Genomic DNA, 16,044 nt, shown 5'->3' on the forward strand with positions numbered 1-16,044 from the left:
GGGAAGAGAAGCCTGAGGCAACCCCATTTGCCCAGCACAGACTTGCCTTGTGCTGGACGATGCGAGTGAAGAGCTGCAGCACGCGGCTGCGAACAAAGCTGTGGACGTCGCACACGTGGGCCTGCAGCACATCCAGGAACTTGTCCCGAGTGCCACGAGCAGCCTTCTCCAGCTGGTCACCATTCAGCACCTGCACCAGCACTTCTGCCATAGCTGCCAGAATGGCATTTCGCATCGTGTAACTCTGCCAAGACAGGAGTTGTTGAACTAGGAACAGACCAAAAGACATGATTTGATATGCCTAGAGTTTGGGCCTTCCAAATCCCACGCTCCAGCCCTCAGTGAATTTTTCCAGTATGGATATTGTATTAAGCTTGGGTAAACACAGCTGTGCCTGCAAGACAGGGTAACCTCTGCTATGAAGACAGGCTGAGAGTTGGTCTTGTTCAGCCTGCAAAAGAGAAGGCTTTGGGAAGGCACCTTTCAGTACCTAAAGGGGGCTCTGGGAGAGCTGGAGAGGGACTTTTTACCAGGGTATTCAGTGACAGGGCAAGTGAGAATGGCCTCGAAGTGAAGGTAGGTTTAGATTAGATATTAGGAAGAAATTCTTTACTGAGAGTGTGGTGAGACACTTGATCAGGTTGCCCAGAGAAGCTGTGGGTGACCCATCCCCAGAACTGTTCAAGGCCAGGTTGGATGGGGCTTTGAGCAACCTGGTCTAGTCGAGGGTGTCCCTAGCCATGGCAGAGGTGTTAAGGTCCCTTCCAACCCAAACCCTGCTACCCAGGTAGGTTCACAGAAGCCAAGAACTGAGATGAGAAACATAGCAGGTAAAGAAAAGGTAACACAGTGACAAACTCATTAAGTGCTGAAGAACAAGGGACAGCACCAGGGACCTCAAATTGAGTAGGCAGTCTCCTGTTCTTTGACATCTGATAGTGACAACCAGACAGGAGATGTCATGGTTTCTGTTCCCTTTGCATCTTTTAGATAAGGGCAGAACCTCATCCAATAGAGCATGTTTTGGATACTTGAACTCTGTGAAAGAGGCTTTGTTTCCAGACAGAAAAACTGGATAGCAGCATCTCTATCATCTGACTTTACTAGACAGGTGACTTTGCAGAAACGCACCTCCCCATCCAAGTGAGGCAGAAGAACACTCATGTTGGCAAGCACCAGAGCTGGAATCTGTTCAGCCAGTTCACTTATAAAAGTAGCATAACCCTTGACTCCAGAAGCCTCGCGAGCCAAATCCTGGGGACATTTCTGTCCAATTTCCCTGAACAGAAAGATGAAAACAAGGAATGGGGTGCCTCAAGTTGTTAGGGATAGAAGGGCAAGGCTCCAGGTATTTCTCTCACCTTAGCAATTCACCCACCAGGCTTTTCAGACCATACTCTTTAGCCCAGAGGCTCACAGCCTGTGCAAACACTGGGGCTACATGTTCGAAGTGCTGCACCATCTGTGTGATCTTCAGAGTGGCACCTTTCACATGTGAGAAGGAGAAAAAAGGTCAGGGAAAGTAACTGGGAATGGCTTCGGGAAGAAGGCAGAAAAGCAGGAACTCACTGAACATGTGGTCACAGTGAACCAGAGCTGCAGCAAGCAGATGTGTCACAGCCTCCCGCGTGACCCGGTACCTCTGCAGGCCAATACTTGGATTCTCCAGGATACGGTAGCAGCTTCCCGTCATTAAGCTAAACCCACAGAAGACAGACAGCAAACCTCACTATCACAACGTGCACAGACATCATTCTAGCACACCACACTTTTCTGTTTGAGAGATTCTCCAGTGTCCTCTAAAAATCAGCAAAACATCTGAATTTCTGTAGCCTACATGAGGAGAGGAAGGGGTTGCTATACACATTGCTTTTGCCTCGAGCTGTCGCCTTGGGTTCCCAATGATCTGCACCCCACAGAGGGCTGTAATACCATCTCATTGGCAGATCTATCATTTAACCTTTTATCCCTCAGAATCATCACTCATTCCACAATACACCTGCTCCAACTCATACCTGACAAACTCCTCTTCCACTGCTAAACCACCCCAAAGCTGACGGAGATCCAGCTGCAGCAGCTGTGTAAGCAGGCGTAAAAGCGGCTCCCTCTCCTCTTCCCACAAAGATCCAGAAGTCTTGGCATGGTTCTTCTTGTTCTAAAAAGGAGATTACACCATGAGGTACATCAGCAGCTTCACAACAGACAAAACCCCATCACTACCCTGCTACCTTCAAAAGATAAGTCTGTTAAATTCTACAGCATTAAGAGGCACACAATGAGATGTGTGAGATCACAAGGGGCTTTTTTCCCCCAATTCTTCTCTTTCAGCTCAGGGCAGCACCAGAGCCTCGTGGTTTAAGGATTATACCTGTATCCACTGCCACCATCTCTACCCACAGAAAGGAAATCTTAAGAAAATACTGACACACGAAGTTCCAGCCAGAAACTGAAGAATGAAATAGAAAGGCCTGGGCATCCAAGTCCTTGCTGATGTTTAAACACATGATTGTCCCTTTGCCTGTTTTCCGTGCACAGTTTCACAAAAACACCAGTGCTCCACATTGTTCACTGCACTTGCTGGCATCGTGTTTATATAAATTCAGCTATAAAATCTGACAGATACTACAGAGTTCAACAAGCTTAAAATTTTATTCTGACTTTTATCATCTTTCCCCCAGTCCCGTCACCTACCTTCCTACCAGGATCTGCCTCCAAACAACTGTTCTTGCAGGTTTCCATTTCAAAGGCATCCATCAGGCCAGTCAGCAAATAGCAGTTCATCTTAAGAGCATTGAGGTGAGCAGCACGGTCTGCATGGCTGAGCCCGGAGTCGCTCAGGATAGCAGGAAGTTCATTGGAATGATGGGACACCACTGAGAAGAAGCAATAAGTCATGAGCACTCCTTGCCAGGTCCCTCAGCCATCCTCTCTTTGGGAGGCTTAGAGCAGCCATCAGATTACCAAAGATGTGTGCTCACATCTCACCAGCTGTAACACGGGCTGCCCCCTGCAACCCAGACCTTGGGCACGCTGTCTTGTCCTATCCCCACAGCCCTGTGTCAGCTCAGAGAAACACTCGCTCTGAGCTGATACGTCCCACAGAACTATTTTCCAGGGACACGGGGAAGAGGGTTTTCTGTCGGTCTGCCCTTACAGCGAACATGCACAACTCAGCATCGTCCACCAAGATTACAGACCCGTATGACAGGAATGAGCTGAGGGTGCAGCCCAGCCGGGCGAGTCACATTAGCCTTTATATCATCATTGAGCTGCCAAGTGAAAACAACCTCTCCGTTAGTGCTGCGCCGGCCGGGAACAGCGGGTACCCACCGTGCATCATCAGCTCCAGGGCGTCCTCCTTGACAGCCGTGCCCACGGTTCGGAAGTGGCTGCGGGACAAACACAGGGCGTGAGTGCGGCGGGCCAAGAGCGCCTGCCAGAGGGGCGATCGCCCGCCCCTGGCCCCGTCCCTGCCCCGCACTCACTGCAGCACGCTGTACACGCAGTCGAAGTGCTCCAGCACGGCCAGCGCGCCCCGCGCGCGGGAGGCGGCCCGGAAAGCTGCGGCAAAACACGGAGAGAGGCGGGGGGGAGGCCGTGAGCCGGCAGCAGCACCGGGCCCGACCGGGAGAGGGGTGTGGGGACGCCTTACCTGCGAGTGCGGGCGGCAGCTCGCTGGCGAGCAGCACGTCCCGCACCGTGTAGCGCCCGGGGCCGCCGTCCCGCAGCAGATCGGCGGGAGCGAGGGGCAGGTGGAACTCCGGGGCCGCCGCCATGGCCGCCGCAGCCCCGCGCCGCCCCGGGCGCTCGAAACAGCGCGCGCGGACCGCGCTCGCCCCGCCCCTCCCCGCCACGGGCCTATCAGCGCCCGGCGGCCGGGCCGCTCGCCCAATCGCCGGCTCCGCTGCCCTCCCGACCGTTAGCGCGGCGTCACCCGCGCGCCTCCGCGCTCCCCGGCGGAAGGGGCGGCCCCGCCGCTCTTCCCGTCCCGGGGCACCGGGGTCACCCCATGGCGGCGGCGGCGGCGCTGCTGCTGCGAGCGGCGGGCCGGGCCCTGCTGGGCCGTGCCGCTCCCCTGCCCCGCGCCGAGCGCGCCATCAGCGACTGCGGCGGGGCGCGCTGGGCCCCCGCGCGGCCCGGCCTCCCCGTGCCGCTCTCCTCGCCCCTGGCGGGGCTGACCCGGCCCATCCGCATCAAGGAGCCGCCCAAGCGCAAGCCGGTGGATCGGTGGACCAAGAAGCGGGCCTTGTTCGGGGTGTACGATAACGTGGGGATCCTGGGTAAGACACACGCCCCGCCCGCACCTCCCGGGGCAGGAGGGAGGTGGGCTGGGCTCACCTGCGGGCCCGCGGCCTGGGAACGGCCTTCCCCCGTGCCTTCCTTCATCTCTCTGTGCTCTCCCGTTCTCAGGCGGCTTCCAGATCCACCCCAAGAATCTCATCATGGGGCCCACCTGGCTGCGAGGCTGGCGGGGGAACGAGCTGCAGAGGTGCATCCGCAAGAAGCAGATGGTGGGCGATCGGATGTTTGTAGAGGACTATCACAAACTCAACAAGAGGATCCGCTACTTGTACAGGCGCTTCAATCGCACTGGAAAGCACCGCTAGGGAACAGCAGTGGCTTCAGTGTGTGGAGCGTGGTTTTGTGGCATTGCAGTCAGAATAAAGCCAGCTTTCACACAACTGAGTTCCCAGTGCTTTCTACAACCTTTGCTGCTGATTTCTACCCTGGTCCTGCTGCAGCTCCAGGCCTGAGCTCCTGTGTGTCCCGTTAGTCATTCATGACATCTTGCAGGCATCTGTTCCAACCTGCATCCCTGAACTTGACCCTCCGCTCCTCTGTTTTTTTGGCCAGGCTTTGAGCATCCTTTCAGTCTCTGAGCCCCAAGTTCACACATCTAACGTGACAATTCCAGTATTCTCCAGCTTATATTTTTCCTCATAGCCAAATTTTTCAAGTTACTGCCTCAAGGTCCTGCTAATATGTCTTCCTGCTCATGGCTTTCCCCCTTGCCCTCCACTGGTCTGTGGTTAAGTATGAACGATCCAAATGTTAGTTGAAATGCATCAAAACTTGTCTTAAAATGTGATTGTATCATTCCACACTCACGATGACTTGATCTCCTGCTAATGACACTTAATGACCAAATGGCCTTTTGTTTATAATTTAGGCAAGATTTGCAAAAGTAATTCAGGTATTTAAATGTTTTTTTAAATTTCAGCTTCTAGTTTTCCGTAAGTGTTGCCAGTTCCTTTAGAGGAGAAGTTCTGGTGAGTCACAGCTGGCATCTCTCTAGTCCAACATCACACCACTGTACACTTGGGAAAAGTCCATTAGATGAGCAGGCATTTGTGTACCAGTTCTGCCTTGGTCGTTAATTTAGGTGCTAAGTAATTGGAGAGTTATCTGCTGACTTGATGCATCTTGCTACAGAGCAACGCTGCTCTGTCTCCAAAAGCATTTGGTTGGAAGTGGCAGGGGAATGGAAATTACTTTCTTTAGCCCAAAGCCTGAGGAAAGTGAAGGCAAACTCTCTGTTTAAACAGCTGAAGTCCACATTCTCATGAGCAAAGTGACAGACCTGAGGGAGTTGCCAAAAGGTGTTGTGGATTCAGGAAGCTTGCACAGATCCAAGTGGAGACTGAGCAGCTTTAGCAAATCCTTGACTGAAAATATGTTGGAAACTGGAAAAGTATCAGAGAAAGTATCTTTTACCCTTTTTCTTAATCCCTAAGCACCAACCTGGCAAGGGCTCTGTGGCCACTAATTCCTTAAACTCAAGCTTATTTGCAGTGGTTATTGGAATGGTCCTCAGACTGCAGTGGAAAGGCTGCCAGGCTGCAGAAACTTCTTTCTCAACTTGTTTCTTCCATCTGAAGGCAGAATGTGAAAACCTGGAGTTCTGAGGTCAGTGTTAGTCTGCTCCTATCTGCAAATCACCTGTCTGCAGTAACAATGCTGCATTGTTCTTCACCTTGTAACCATGATCTTCTAGTTACCATGCTGTAATCTGTAACATATCTGTCTTGTGTACCTGAAAATCTGTGAGAGCTGACACTAAAAACTTATGTGACTGTCCTGCATCACCTTATGGAAGGACAAGGTAGTGTACATGTGAGCCCACGCTTGTCACACTCTACTCACCACACAAAATTCTGTATGAAGAGTCTTCTTGTTCTAGTAAACTCCTGCTCCTTTTTTTTTTGTCCTGAACTGGAGAATTTTCCCTTCTGATCCAGCAGGCTTTGCCAAATATTTGGTGGGAAAAACCCCAAACACGTCGCCGCTCTTGGGGCTGCTGTGGAAGCCTCATTTCTCCCAGCAGGCTGCAGAAGCTCCATCGGGGCTCGTTCAGCTTTCATGTGCTGTATGGTGGAAGCGGGCCAGCGACACCATCTCTTAATTGCAAGGACAGCGGCTTAACCCGAGCCAACAGACACACTGCGGAGGTGGGATTTCGGGAGCGCTCCGCACCACAGTCGGGCTGGGCTCCAAGAGGAAAACTGAAGGGGGCAGGTAACCATCATCAGGCCCTGTGTGACCTACCCGGGGCCGAGGGGTGCAGCGGTGGGGCCGTGGGTGGGGAGCGGGCCCCGCTCGCTGGGGCAGAGGGAGCGCGGGGCACCCCCGGCCCGGGCGCCCCGGGACTTCCGCAGGGGGCGGGGCGTGGCGGGGGCGGGGCGCAGTGCGCTACTCCCATTGGGCAGCCCCACGGCGGGGCGGAGCTTGTCCGTGGCGGGGCTAATGTTATGGCCGTTTCCGCAGGGCGCGGAGCGCTGATTGGCTGAGGAGGAACCCAGGGGGCGGTGCCGAGCTGCCGCTCTCGGCGAAGCAACTTTTGATTGGCTGCTGGCTCTGTGGGCGGGGCCCCACTTATTATAACCGTGGTGTCCCGGGGCTCGGGGGACTGTCGGCGCGAAGCTCCGTGTCCGGTTCTTGTGGTTCTGTCCGGCCCGGCCATGTGAGTGTCCGCCCCACCGGCCCAGGCGAGCTGCGGTGGGCGCGGCGCGGCGCGGGGGTGGTGGCTGCAGCGTGAGGGAGGGAGGTCAGCGCAGAGCCCGCGTCCCGGCCGGCGGCGGTGGGGCCGGGTGGCGCATTGCAGCAGCGCTGCCCGCACCGCCCCCGGGCGGCCCCGCTCCCCCGCCGGCTGCGTGGGCGGGCGGGTGGGTGCGCGGGCCCAGCTGGAGCCAGCCTGGCCAGAGGCCACCACTGCGCCCAGCCCGGCGCTGCCCGGTCCCCCCGGGGCGCCCCTCGCTGCCTCCCTCTCCCTCCTTGCCCATCTCCCTCCCCGTCTCCTGGACACGTCCGTGCGGCCGGGTCGCGGTTCCCCCGGGAGGCCGCAGCGCCTGGAGCGGCCGCACCCTCAGGCCCCTCTGACCAGGGGCCGGTTCCATTCCCGCTGGACTTGCCCTGCTTCAGTCTGTTCCCGATCCGGGGGGATCCAGCGAGGCCATTGCCGGCCCTGCTGCACCTGGGAACACCGTGCTTCCTGTGGGTTCGGGGGGCTCTCTCTCTCTGTCTCCCGAGTTTTCTTTTCGCTCATGTGTGTGTGTGTTCCCTAGGTCTGACCCAGCCCAGCCGCCTGCTCCCGGCGCTCCCGAAGGAGGCGCTCCCGAGGGAGGGGCTCCCGAAGGGGCAGCCCCCGGCGGGGGTCCCCCCGGGGCTCCCCCCAACCTCAGCAGCAATCGCCGCCTGCAGCAGACGCAGGCCCAGGTGCAGGAGGTCAGTAGCTCTGCCATCAGTGCCCTGAGGGATGCCCGCACCCTTCTCCATGGTCTGGACTGATGCCTTTCGCTGACTTTTCACTCCTTTTGTCATGCCAAAGCCAAAAATTAATTGATGCTCAATACTCAAAAATAGGGTGGCAAAGCTGTTAAAGCTGGAGGAGAGATTGCTTTATGTTTAAAAGCCACTTAATTCTAGATATGACTTCCAAGGACCAGGCTTGCTAGGTTGTTTTTTTTTTTTTTTTTTTTTTTTTTTTTTTTTTTTTTTTTTTTTTTTTTTGGTACCTCGTTATCGTGCATCTCTTATGGAAATAAAGCTGTACAGCATCCAGGACAGCTCTTAATCCCTGCGGGCTGCTCCAAGGGAACAGTGTGTGCAGTGGTGCGGGGGAATCCTTGCCTGGCTTCCCGGGATCAGTGTCAGTGGCTTGGCTGCTGAGGCGCAGTAGCGCCTTTGTGCCTCACCGGGGCAGCAACGTGAAGCTCAAAAGGGAATTTTGCAGCTCTGGGGGAGTGGGCACATGACTCCTCTCATAATGAGGGTGGCTTTGGCTTGCTGCTGGAATGGAGAGCTCTTATAAACACATGAGAATGTGAGGCTGAGAACCTGGTTGAAGTGTACTTGAACTAATGTTTTAACAGTGAGTCTCAGATTTTTTTTTTTTTTTTTCGAAGTTGGCAGTGAGTTGAAATAACTCCTTTCTTACCCTGATCTTCCCCCCCCAGCTTGTTTATGTTTTTTGTTCATTAGTATTACAACATCAGTTATTGGCTAAGTTACTCCTCTTAATTTTTGAACTGTTTTTACCAATGTAACTGCTGCTACTATTCTTCCCTCTGCAGGTGGTTGATATAATGTGTGTGAACGTAGACAAGGTGCTGCAGCGAGATGAGAAGCTGTCAGAGCTGGATGACCGGGCAGATGCGCTTCAGGCCGGCGCCTCGGTGTTTGAAAGTAGTGCAGCAAAACTCAAAAATAAGTACTGGTGGAAGAACTGCAAGGTGAGTTTCCTAGGGCTGTGATCTCCTTCCTCAGGAAGGAACTGGGCTACTCCTCTCCTGCAGGGCTTTGCAAGTACAGCTGGGGCTTAGTAACAATTTTAGATGCTTAAGATTTTTTCGCTGTGGGCAGGCTTTGAGGTCTTGGCTGTTGTGCCTTCAGGGCCTGGCTTTGCTTCCCTGGCTCTCAGGAAGGATGGGAACTTGTCAATCTGTTCTGAGTATTGCTCTTGGACAATCTTTTTCTCCAGATGATGATCATAATGGGAGTGATTGGTGCCCTCGTGGTGGTGGTGATTGCACGTAAGTACCAAAAACCTCAGGCTCAAAGGTGAGGAAACACCAGCTCTAGAGTACTTTAAACTTTTCCTTTTTGTTTTGAGATCTTGAGGGTCTTACTTGTGTAAGTGTCAACCCCAATCTTTGGGAAAGGGAGGTAAAAGTACTGGAAGTCCCTCAGTTAGTGTGGAAATGGTATGTTTTACCTAGTAATGTGAGGAATGGGGGATGCCGTCATTGTAGAAATGGGAAATTTTGCCTGCCAGATCAGATAAACCTGTAAGTATGAGGGGTGTTTACCCTGGAGTGGATGGGTTGGCAAGCTCCTTCCCTGGTGGGTGGTTTGGAGTTCTCTGAGGGACCTTTTGTGTAACTTGCCCTTTTGTTCTTTCCTTTTTTTTTTTTTTTTAATTGCTTTGTCTCCAGTCTACCTTTTTACTTAAATGTAGCTCCTTCAGTCTGCAACCTCCTGTCCTCTATTACCTTGCCTGTCTCTTCTTGCCTCTGATTTTTTCCTTTCCTTCCCTTTCACCTGGCTTCTTCATTGATTTCTTTATTGGTTTTAATTTATCTTCTGTATAGGACTCTGAGCTGCTTACTAAACATAGGTAGACTTTCCAATAGCTGCTGCAGCTTTAGGGAGTGTCCTCTAAGTTTAGAGGAGAGGGAAGTTGAGGAAGAGTGGGTAGCTATTTGCTCCTGCTCTTCTGCAGGGAGCTTTTTGTGTTTATTTTTGGGTGTAAGCTTGTCAAATAGTGCCTGTGTGAACTCTAGCAAAATAAGAATGCCTTAACACAGTGCCTTTTGGGATGAAGGACTTCAGCATGTGAGAGTCTTTAGTGTTCTGCCTAAAAAGAGTGGCAGCATGACTTGAGCTTTTCATTGAGCTTCTGAAATAAAAGCTAGTTTGTGTTGGCCAGTGGCTGTGAGCCATCTAAGCTACACGTAGTGATGTAGATTTCTCTAGCCATGGAGAGGTGAGCACTTGAAGAAATGATTTATTCTTCCTGTCCTTATTTCCAGGTGACTTGCTGCCTGAACATGGCCATTTCAGTTTTTATAAAGGAGGGCCTACATGATTACCTCAGTCAAGTGCAACAGGCTAAACACAGTTAAGTGAAAGGAGCATTGCTGCTATCTAAAAGGCATGTGTGGGAGTAAAGTCTCTCTCCACAAGCAACAAATGAACAGCAATTAGTCTGGTGGGGAGTGTCAAATATGCCTTTCATCTATGCACACACAAGCCAGGACCCTGTAGCTTCCTACTGTCTTGTAGCTTTCCAGAAGGAAGACTTTGGAGTAGTGGCAGAATGGGAATTGGTGTTTTGCTTTTGTGTGACTGGGTTGAACATCAAGGAAGCTCACTGCCAGAGCAGATAGAGGTGAAGGGGGCTGGAGGTATTCCAGATGAGACTGAATGGGCTGCACAGCTTTCTGGTTAAGAATATCTGCTCTGTTTCTGCTGCCACAAAACCATAACTTTCAGCAGGAGTTAGAAAACACTTGAAATGGTTAGCTGGGGATTCTAAGGGAAATGGTGTTCTGGACATGGATATTGCAAAGTGACATCAGGTGTCCCATTTTGGCAACTTATGTCTCTAGAGATCTTGACGATCAAACTGAATCCTCCTGCTTGCTATGGGTTCTCTTGGATTTAGGCCCAGGGTGGTCTGTGGTGGAAATAAACTTGTGGCTGTGGCTTTCTGTGAGCAATTCCCTTGTTCTTCTCCATCAAAAGTAACAAGAGCCATGAGTTGTTTGACTATGTTGCCAGACGTGGGTTAAATGTTTCTGTAGTCTTCCAAATAATCTATCTTGTCTTTTAACTTTTTTTAACAAGCTGAGCTGTAGCCTGTAATCTAGACTGGAAAGAGGGTACTCCTCTAATTTAGAAAGCTCTGCCTTTGTTCTAGAATACATTGGGATCTCTTTAGGCTTAAGAGGAGGCTGGGAGGACATCACTGGATGTCCTCTCAGATGGGAGCAAAGTACAGAAGATGGGAGGAGCAGATGCTTTTTGTTTCACTAGATGTGCTGGGGAAGCCCCTTTCCACCTCCCAGGGCCCCTGGCAAGGGGCTAGGTTTTGCATGCTCACTTCCATGCCCCAGCATTTTCATTTGAGTTCATCTCCCTGCAATTCCATTCCTCTCCACCTCGGGTGAGGGCAGAGATGAAGATCTGGAGTGAAGCAGCCCTCGTCCCCTGAGCACTTCCCTAATTCCCTGTGGAACTGAGATGGGATGGACGGTCAGAAGTGCATCTACTGAAGAGGAGCCAGGGCCTGCTTGTGCTACTTACTGCTCTCATTTTAGGGGGTGGGCTTACAAGCTTGAGGCCCTCAGACCAGCAATTCTCTCAAACTCTTCTAAACAAGCCTTTGGTGCCCCATTCCTCCTGTCTCTCTGGGAGCTGAGGTTCTCCTAGGCTGTCTCTTTCATTTCTTTCTCTTAGATGTTGTATGTTGCCTCCCCCTCTGCTCCCTTTCCTCTCCTTTGTGTCTCTGTGCATGGGCAAAACAAATCACCAAGGCCCTCTTAGTAAAAACAAGGGACTCTGCTGCCCATGGCATCACAGCCACTCATGCACGTGCAGTTTATTTACTTCCTCTATAAACACAACTGTAATCTCCTCGGGCATGTTCTAGAAATCAGCTCATGTACTTTTAATGGTCTCTAAGAAACACAATTCACCACCTTACTGAGTCTGTCTGGTCTGTCAGTGAGTGGGAAGGGGTTGGGATGCCAAACTTTGGAATTTTTTTTTATGACTTCCATAGCATACGTGTACCTGAAGTTCTGTCCCTCAAAGGAGTGTGTTGTTTTCCATTGTAAAATGATGGTAGTTCCAGTCGTGCTGGACTGCCTCTGGTAAGTCTGTAACAAGATGTGAGAACCAGCAGCTCTGGGGAAAGAAGAGGCTGCCCAAGCCAAGTCTACTTTTAGCCAGCAGATGTCCAGGCACTGTCCTGTTCAGGGGGCTGCCTTCTGTGCACTAGTGTGTTAGTGGCAGCTCTGGCTCTCAGGCTGTGCTGCCTTTAGATTTCAATAACCTCAGATCTTTAAACCCAGAAAACAATTCTCCATTGGTGTTGGAATATAAGTTCAAGACCCAAATGAAGACCTCCAAGTGTAGGGTGCTGTTCACAACATCTTGGAACATGACTGGAATAAAGGTAAGTGTCCCTTTGTGTTGCTTCACTGTACATTTGAAACTCATTAAAAGGAAATGACAGAGCTTTGTCCAGTGCAGACTTCTTTTAAAATTAGGTACTTGTGCCCTTATCTGCCCTTACTGCTACAAAAGCTAGGTTGTAAAACAGTCTTCCCTGTGCCTTCTGGTTCCCTTATGATCAGTCATTGTCCAGTCTTATACATCATCAAAATTATGTCAAAACAATAAACACGCCAGACAATGAACACACCAGAACAACTCTCAATGGTGAATTTGGAGCAAGGCAGCTAGACTAATTCTTGAAAGATGGAAGCCTTCCTGAGAAAGGAGGGTGTCTGGACTGGCTGATGGATTAAAGCAGCATGTACAGTCTAAAATTCCACACAGTTCAGGCCTGTGCAACCTGAACAAACGAGTTGTGCTACAATTCCTGCCAAGTTTTGTGTTGCATTCCCGTCAGTTTGCAGCCTCACTCATGTAGGGGGATAGGGAAGATGTTTTTTTAGGACAGATGCACTTTTAGATTGTTGATGATGCAGTGTCTAAGTCCCTAGCCAAAGCTGGGGATTGAATGCTGATTTTCCAAAACTGGCAACTGCTCTGGAGCACAGGGCTGGGGTTGGACATACTGCTGAAAGTTGCCCCAGGGTTGAACCCAGTTCATGAGTCATGTTGTGGATGTTGCAAAGACTTGCCTGTCTAGCCATAAATCTTCTGGTAGGCATTGAAAATATCATGTTCTACTGGAAGCTCTTCTGAGGTGCCATCCTTTACTGCATCAGCATTTCTACTGCTCCTGCACTCTGTTTTCCCAGACAAAACAGGGTTTGAAATGTGCTCCAAAAGCAAGGCCAAGGCTTTGGGAGAACAGTTCTTTACATGTCTAATTAAACATTCAAGCTCTGCCTTTAAACACGGAATATGATTAACATGCCTTTGAACTGGAACAGTTTGCCCAGAGAAGCTGTTGGATGCCCCATCTCTGGAGGTGTTCAAGGCCAGGCTGGATGAGGCTTTGAGCAGCCTGGTGTAGTGGAAGATGTCTCTGTCTGTGGCAGGGAGTTGGAGCTAAGACAGTCTTTAAGGTCCCTTCCAACCCAAACCATCCTGTGCACCACGCAGCTCCTGTCTCAACTACTTCACCCTGATGTCTTCATATGTGGAAGAAAAGCCTTAACTACACTTCTCCTAAATGGATATACCCTAAACCTTCATATTTTTAGATCCCTGAGACATTGCTCTGGCCTTTCCTGAGGTGTCTCTGTGCTTGTCAAAGCTGGGTGCAGGCTCTCATCAGTGGTGAGATTTGTTGTCTCAGCTGGAGAGTAACCAAATGATGGTGGGGAAGACAGATTTTTATCCAGAGCTGGAATGAAGCATCAACAATTTTTTAATGAACCTGGCTTCCTTGGGAAGTGACAGACGTCCCTGCTCTGATGAATCCACTGGAGTTGGAAGCCTTTACTTGGTGAAGAGAGGTAATAAGGGGGAAGTTTTATCTTTGTTCTGACCTCTAAACAAATAATTGCTTTGAGAGATGTAACAGATAATGACATAGGTTTTACAAATAGACAACTCAGCCGTGTCTGTTGGATACCTGAGCCTCCATACTCCTGGTAATGTTTGACCTATTTTTGGCCTGAGATAGAGTGCAACACTTATTCAGAACACCCTTACTTGCTCCCCAGCCCCGTAACATCCTTTCCTTCAGTGCACAGACCCGCTAAATGATTTCTGAAGAGGACAAAATAACACTTTCTTTTTATATTCTTTTCTCAGAGGCTTCTTTTCCAAGAGCTTTTGTACTATTTTTTAAAACTAAATTTGCTATAAATGCATTAGAAATTTAATAAAGATTATAAGTTCTTTTTAATTAATTGCTTTTAAGCATGCACTTGGAAGCTGAAGATACTTTCCCCTCTTGTGCTTAGAAGCCTCCTTTAAATATTGCATATGGTTAAATACCAAGAACTGTGGCTGTGCCCCTGGTATGTTCCTGATCTCTGTGGTTCCCCTGTGTCCTTTCACCAGCAGCACTACTGCCCTTTTCATTTCTTCATGTAGCCTGTGACCCCATAGATTTTATTGAACCTGTCCCAAGAGCTTGGTAACCTTTTCTTCAAATTCCTTCTGGGTTTTCCCTCAGTCTGTGCAGACAAACCTTGACCTATCTGTCCAGCCCTCCAGCAAGCAGGGTTTAGTTATTCCAAATATATTGTTTATTTTCCAATGTGATGGTTCTTTCATTCTTTTTTCTAGCTTCCCTAGACACTTATGCTGTACTTCCATGCCTTTCCTCCTATTACCTTAATTCTTACGGGAAAACAATAGTTTTGATATTTGTTCCCAGTCCAAAACCCCCACATTTTCTATGTTGTCAAAGTAACTCTGCCATGCCCCTAACACACCTATGACTATTGAGCATTTACATCCCCTCAACTTTCTCTTGTACAAATTCACCCCAGCTCAGACCTTTAATTTGCTTTTTGCTGACCTGCAGATCCGTATGCATGCTTTCTTCCCTTTTCTCCAATTTTTCACATTCTCAGTGAAATACTCCCCTTTTTTGGCTCTTACTCCAGCACTGTTGGCCTTGCCTCTTGTTTTCAGCCAGACCAAGCTCACTATATATCTGCTGAGCTCATTTGTGGTCTTGCCAGCCTACAAGAAATGTAGGGATTATTTCTGGAACAAGCGCCTGATTGCTCCCAAGACAGCACTTTTTGCACTGATTCACAGGACAGGTAGGGCTAATCTGTTTACCAACTTGTATAACTGCTTCCTCACACTTATAAAGGCTTTTAACTCTGGATTTACAGCTACCCTGAATGGTGCCATTACCTTGAGTTCATCAGTCAAAACCCATTTTTTCACATTTTAACACTTTTATGGAAGAGATAGAATATGGTTCAAGCTTCCCCCGGGGAGTACGTCAGCCCCTTCTGCAGCTGTATTTCTTCATGATGAAGAGAACTTACTGTTTCAAGTAGTTATGCCTCTGATTAATCTTGCTTTAATCACCCACTTAACTATGCGTGATGCACCAGGTCTCATCAATTTTATGGTTATTACAAGGTTATTTATGGTTCTGTGATGTGAAGAATCGTGCCTTATTCTTTGGTTATTGAGGAAAGATCATGCTTACCGTATGAATCACCATATGTTTATGGTATACAAAAGACTGTTTTAGGTGTTGCACCTGCTCTTTCTCCTTTTCTTGATTTGAAGGTGGCTTTGTGAACCAAACAGCTTTGTGTCCAGTGTCAGATTTTTTGCTTATTCATGTGCTAGGAAACACCCAAGGCATCAGTCTGCAGTACTGAATTCATGACCAAGAACTGGGTGCAGCATCCTAGCTCCTCTATCTGCCTGCCTGCTGTATTTTAATTGTGGCCAAAGTTACTTTCAGCAACTAAACCTAGCTTTTAGCTCTGCCTCTTGGGCAGTGTTTTTAGAGAACATGAAAGTATCTTCACAGAGGCAGTTTTGAGGTTTCATTCATTATTCTTTTTTACTTCATTTAAAATCAGACACAGAAAATGGATTTTTTTTCATGTTTGCAGGAGCTGTTTTTTTTTTTTTTTTTTCTAGTGGGGGCTTCCAAGGAGAAATACATGTTTCCACACCTCTTAAGTCTTACTGCAGGCCTTTCTCTCCTGCTGGGCTGCCACCCTTGCTGAAGGACACCCCCTGAATTACTTGCTCTATTCCTAGCAGAGAGACATTATCTTCACTTTCAAACAAGAGTTATCACTGAGCACTGGGATAAAATTTGCAAAAACCAGGAATATTTGTGCAATAAAGAACATAGCATTTGTGTGTGTGTGTGGAGAAGAATAAAATCACTCTCTGCTGGGAAATGAAAAG

At 49.6% G+C, this 16,044-nt stretch overlaps 3 protein-coding genes across 9 annotated transcripts in view; 2 read left to right on the plus strand and 1 right to left on the minus strand.

Annotated features, from left to right (window-relative positions):
- The window catches only part of NCAPD2 (non-SMC condensin I complex subunit D2), a 28,034-nt gene extending 21,510 nt beyond the window's left edge, over window positions 1–6,524 (minus strand). For 2 of the 4 annotated variants that reach the window (XM_083855368.1, XM_083855367.1), the window contains exons 1-9: window positions 6,145–6,524; window positions 3,486–3,561; window positions 3,331–3,389; window positions 2,692–2,873; window positions 2,016–2,155; window positions 1,570–1,697; window positions 1,362–1,485; window positions 1,132–1,279; window positions 47–244 (exon numbers count right to left, since the gene is read on the minus strand). In XM_083855368.1, the coding sequence (XP_083711494.1) occupies window positions 47–244; window positions 1,132–1,279; window positions 1,362–1,485; window positions 1,570–1,697; window positions 2,016–2,155; window positions 2,692–2,873; window positions 3,331–3,389; window positions 3,486–3,561; window positions 6,145–6,313 (1,224 nt within the window). In that variant the 5' untranslated portion in view covers window positions 6,314–6,524. Of the gene's footprint in view, window positions 1–46; window positions 245–1,131; window positions 1,280–1,361; window positions 1,486–1,569; window positions 1,698–2,015; window positions 2,156–2,691; window positions 2,874–3,330; window positions 3,390–3,485; window positions 3,562–4,338; window positions 4,427–6,144 lie in introns of those variants that run through there. The other 2 variants (XM_083855369.1, XM_083855370.1) reach the window with 2 other exon arrangements.
- MRPL51 (mitochondrial ribosomal protein L51) lies at window positions 3,996–4,682 on the plus strand. Its single transcript, XM_083855371.1, has 2 exons — window positions 3,996–4,280; window positions 4,411–4,682. The coding sequence occupies exons 1-2, from the start codon at window positions 4,010–4,012 to the stop codon at window positions 4,605–4,607; spliced, it is 468 nt and encodes a 155-aa protein (XP_083711497.1). The 5' UTR covers window positions 3,996–4,009; the 3' UTR covers window positions 4,608–4,682.
- A 398-nt stretch (window positions 6,525–6,922) lies between the features above and the next one.
- VAMP1 (vesicle associated membrane protein 1) overlaps window positions 6,923–16,044 on the plus strand; it is a 29,810-nt gene continuing 20,688 nt past the window's right edge. The window contains exons 1-5 of one of the 4 annotated variants that reach the window (XM_083885097.1): window positions 6,923–6,961; window positions 7,563–7,722; window positions 8,571–8,729; window positions 8,978–9,029; window positions 12,075–12,178. In XM_083885097.1, the coding sequence (XP_083741223.1) occupies window positions 6,960–6,961; window positions 7,563–7,722; window positions 8,571–8,729; window positions 8,978–9,029; window positions 12,075–12,178 (477 nt within the window). In that variant the 5' untranslated portion in view covers window positions 6,923–6,959. The other 3 variants (XM_083885096.1, XM_083885099.1, XM_083885098.1) reach the window with 3 other exon arrangements.

This window comes from Zosterops lateralis (assembly GCF_965231275.1).
Source record: "Zosterops lateralis genome assembly, chromosome: 2".
In the NCBI taxonomy this organism is placed as follows: domain Eukaryota; kingdom Metazoa; phylum Chordata; class Aves; order Passeriformes; family Zosteropidae; genus Zosterops; species Zosterops lateralis.

What these genes read in the sequence shown, in the direction of transcription:
- MRPL51 (XM_083855371.1), top strand. Translation starts at nt 4,010, where the DNA reads ATGGCGGCGGCGGCGGCGCTGCTGCTGCGAGCGGCGGGCCGGGCCCTG. An exon ending in CGATAACGTGGGGATCCTGG is followed by an intron (nt 4,281 to 4,410) that starts GTAAGACACACG and finishes TCCCGTTCTCAG; the next exon opens with GCGGCTTCCAGATCCACCCC.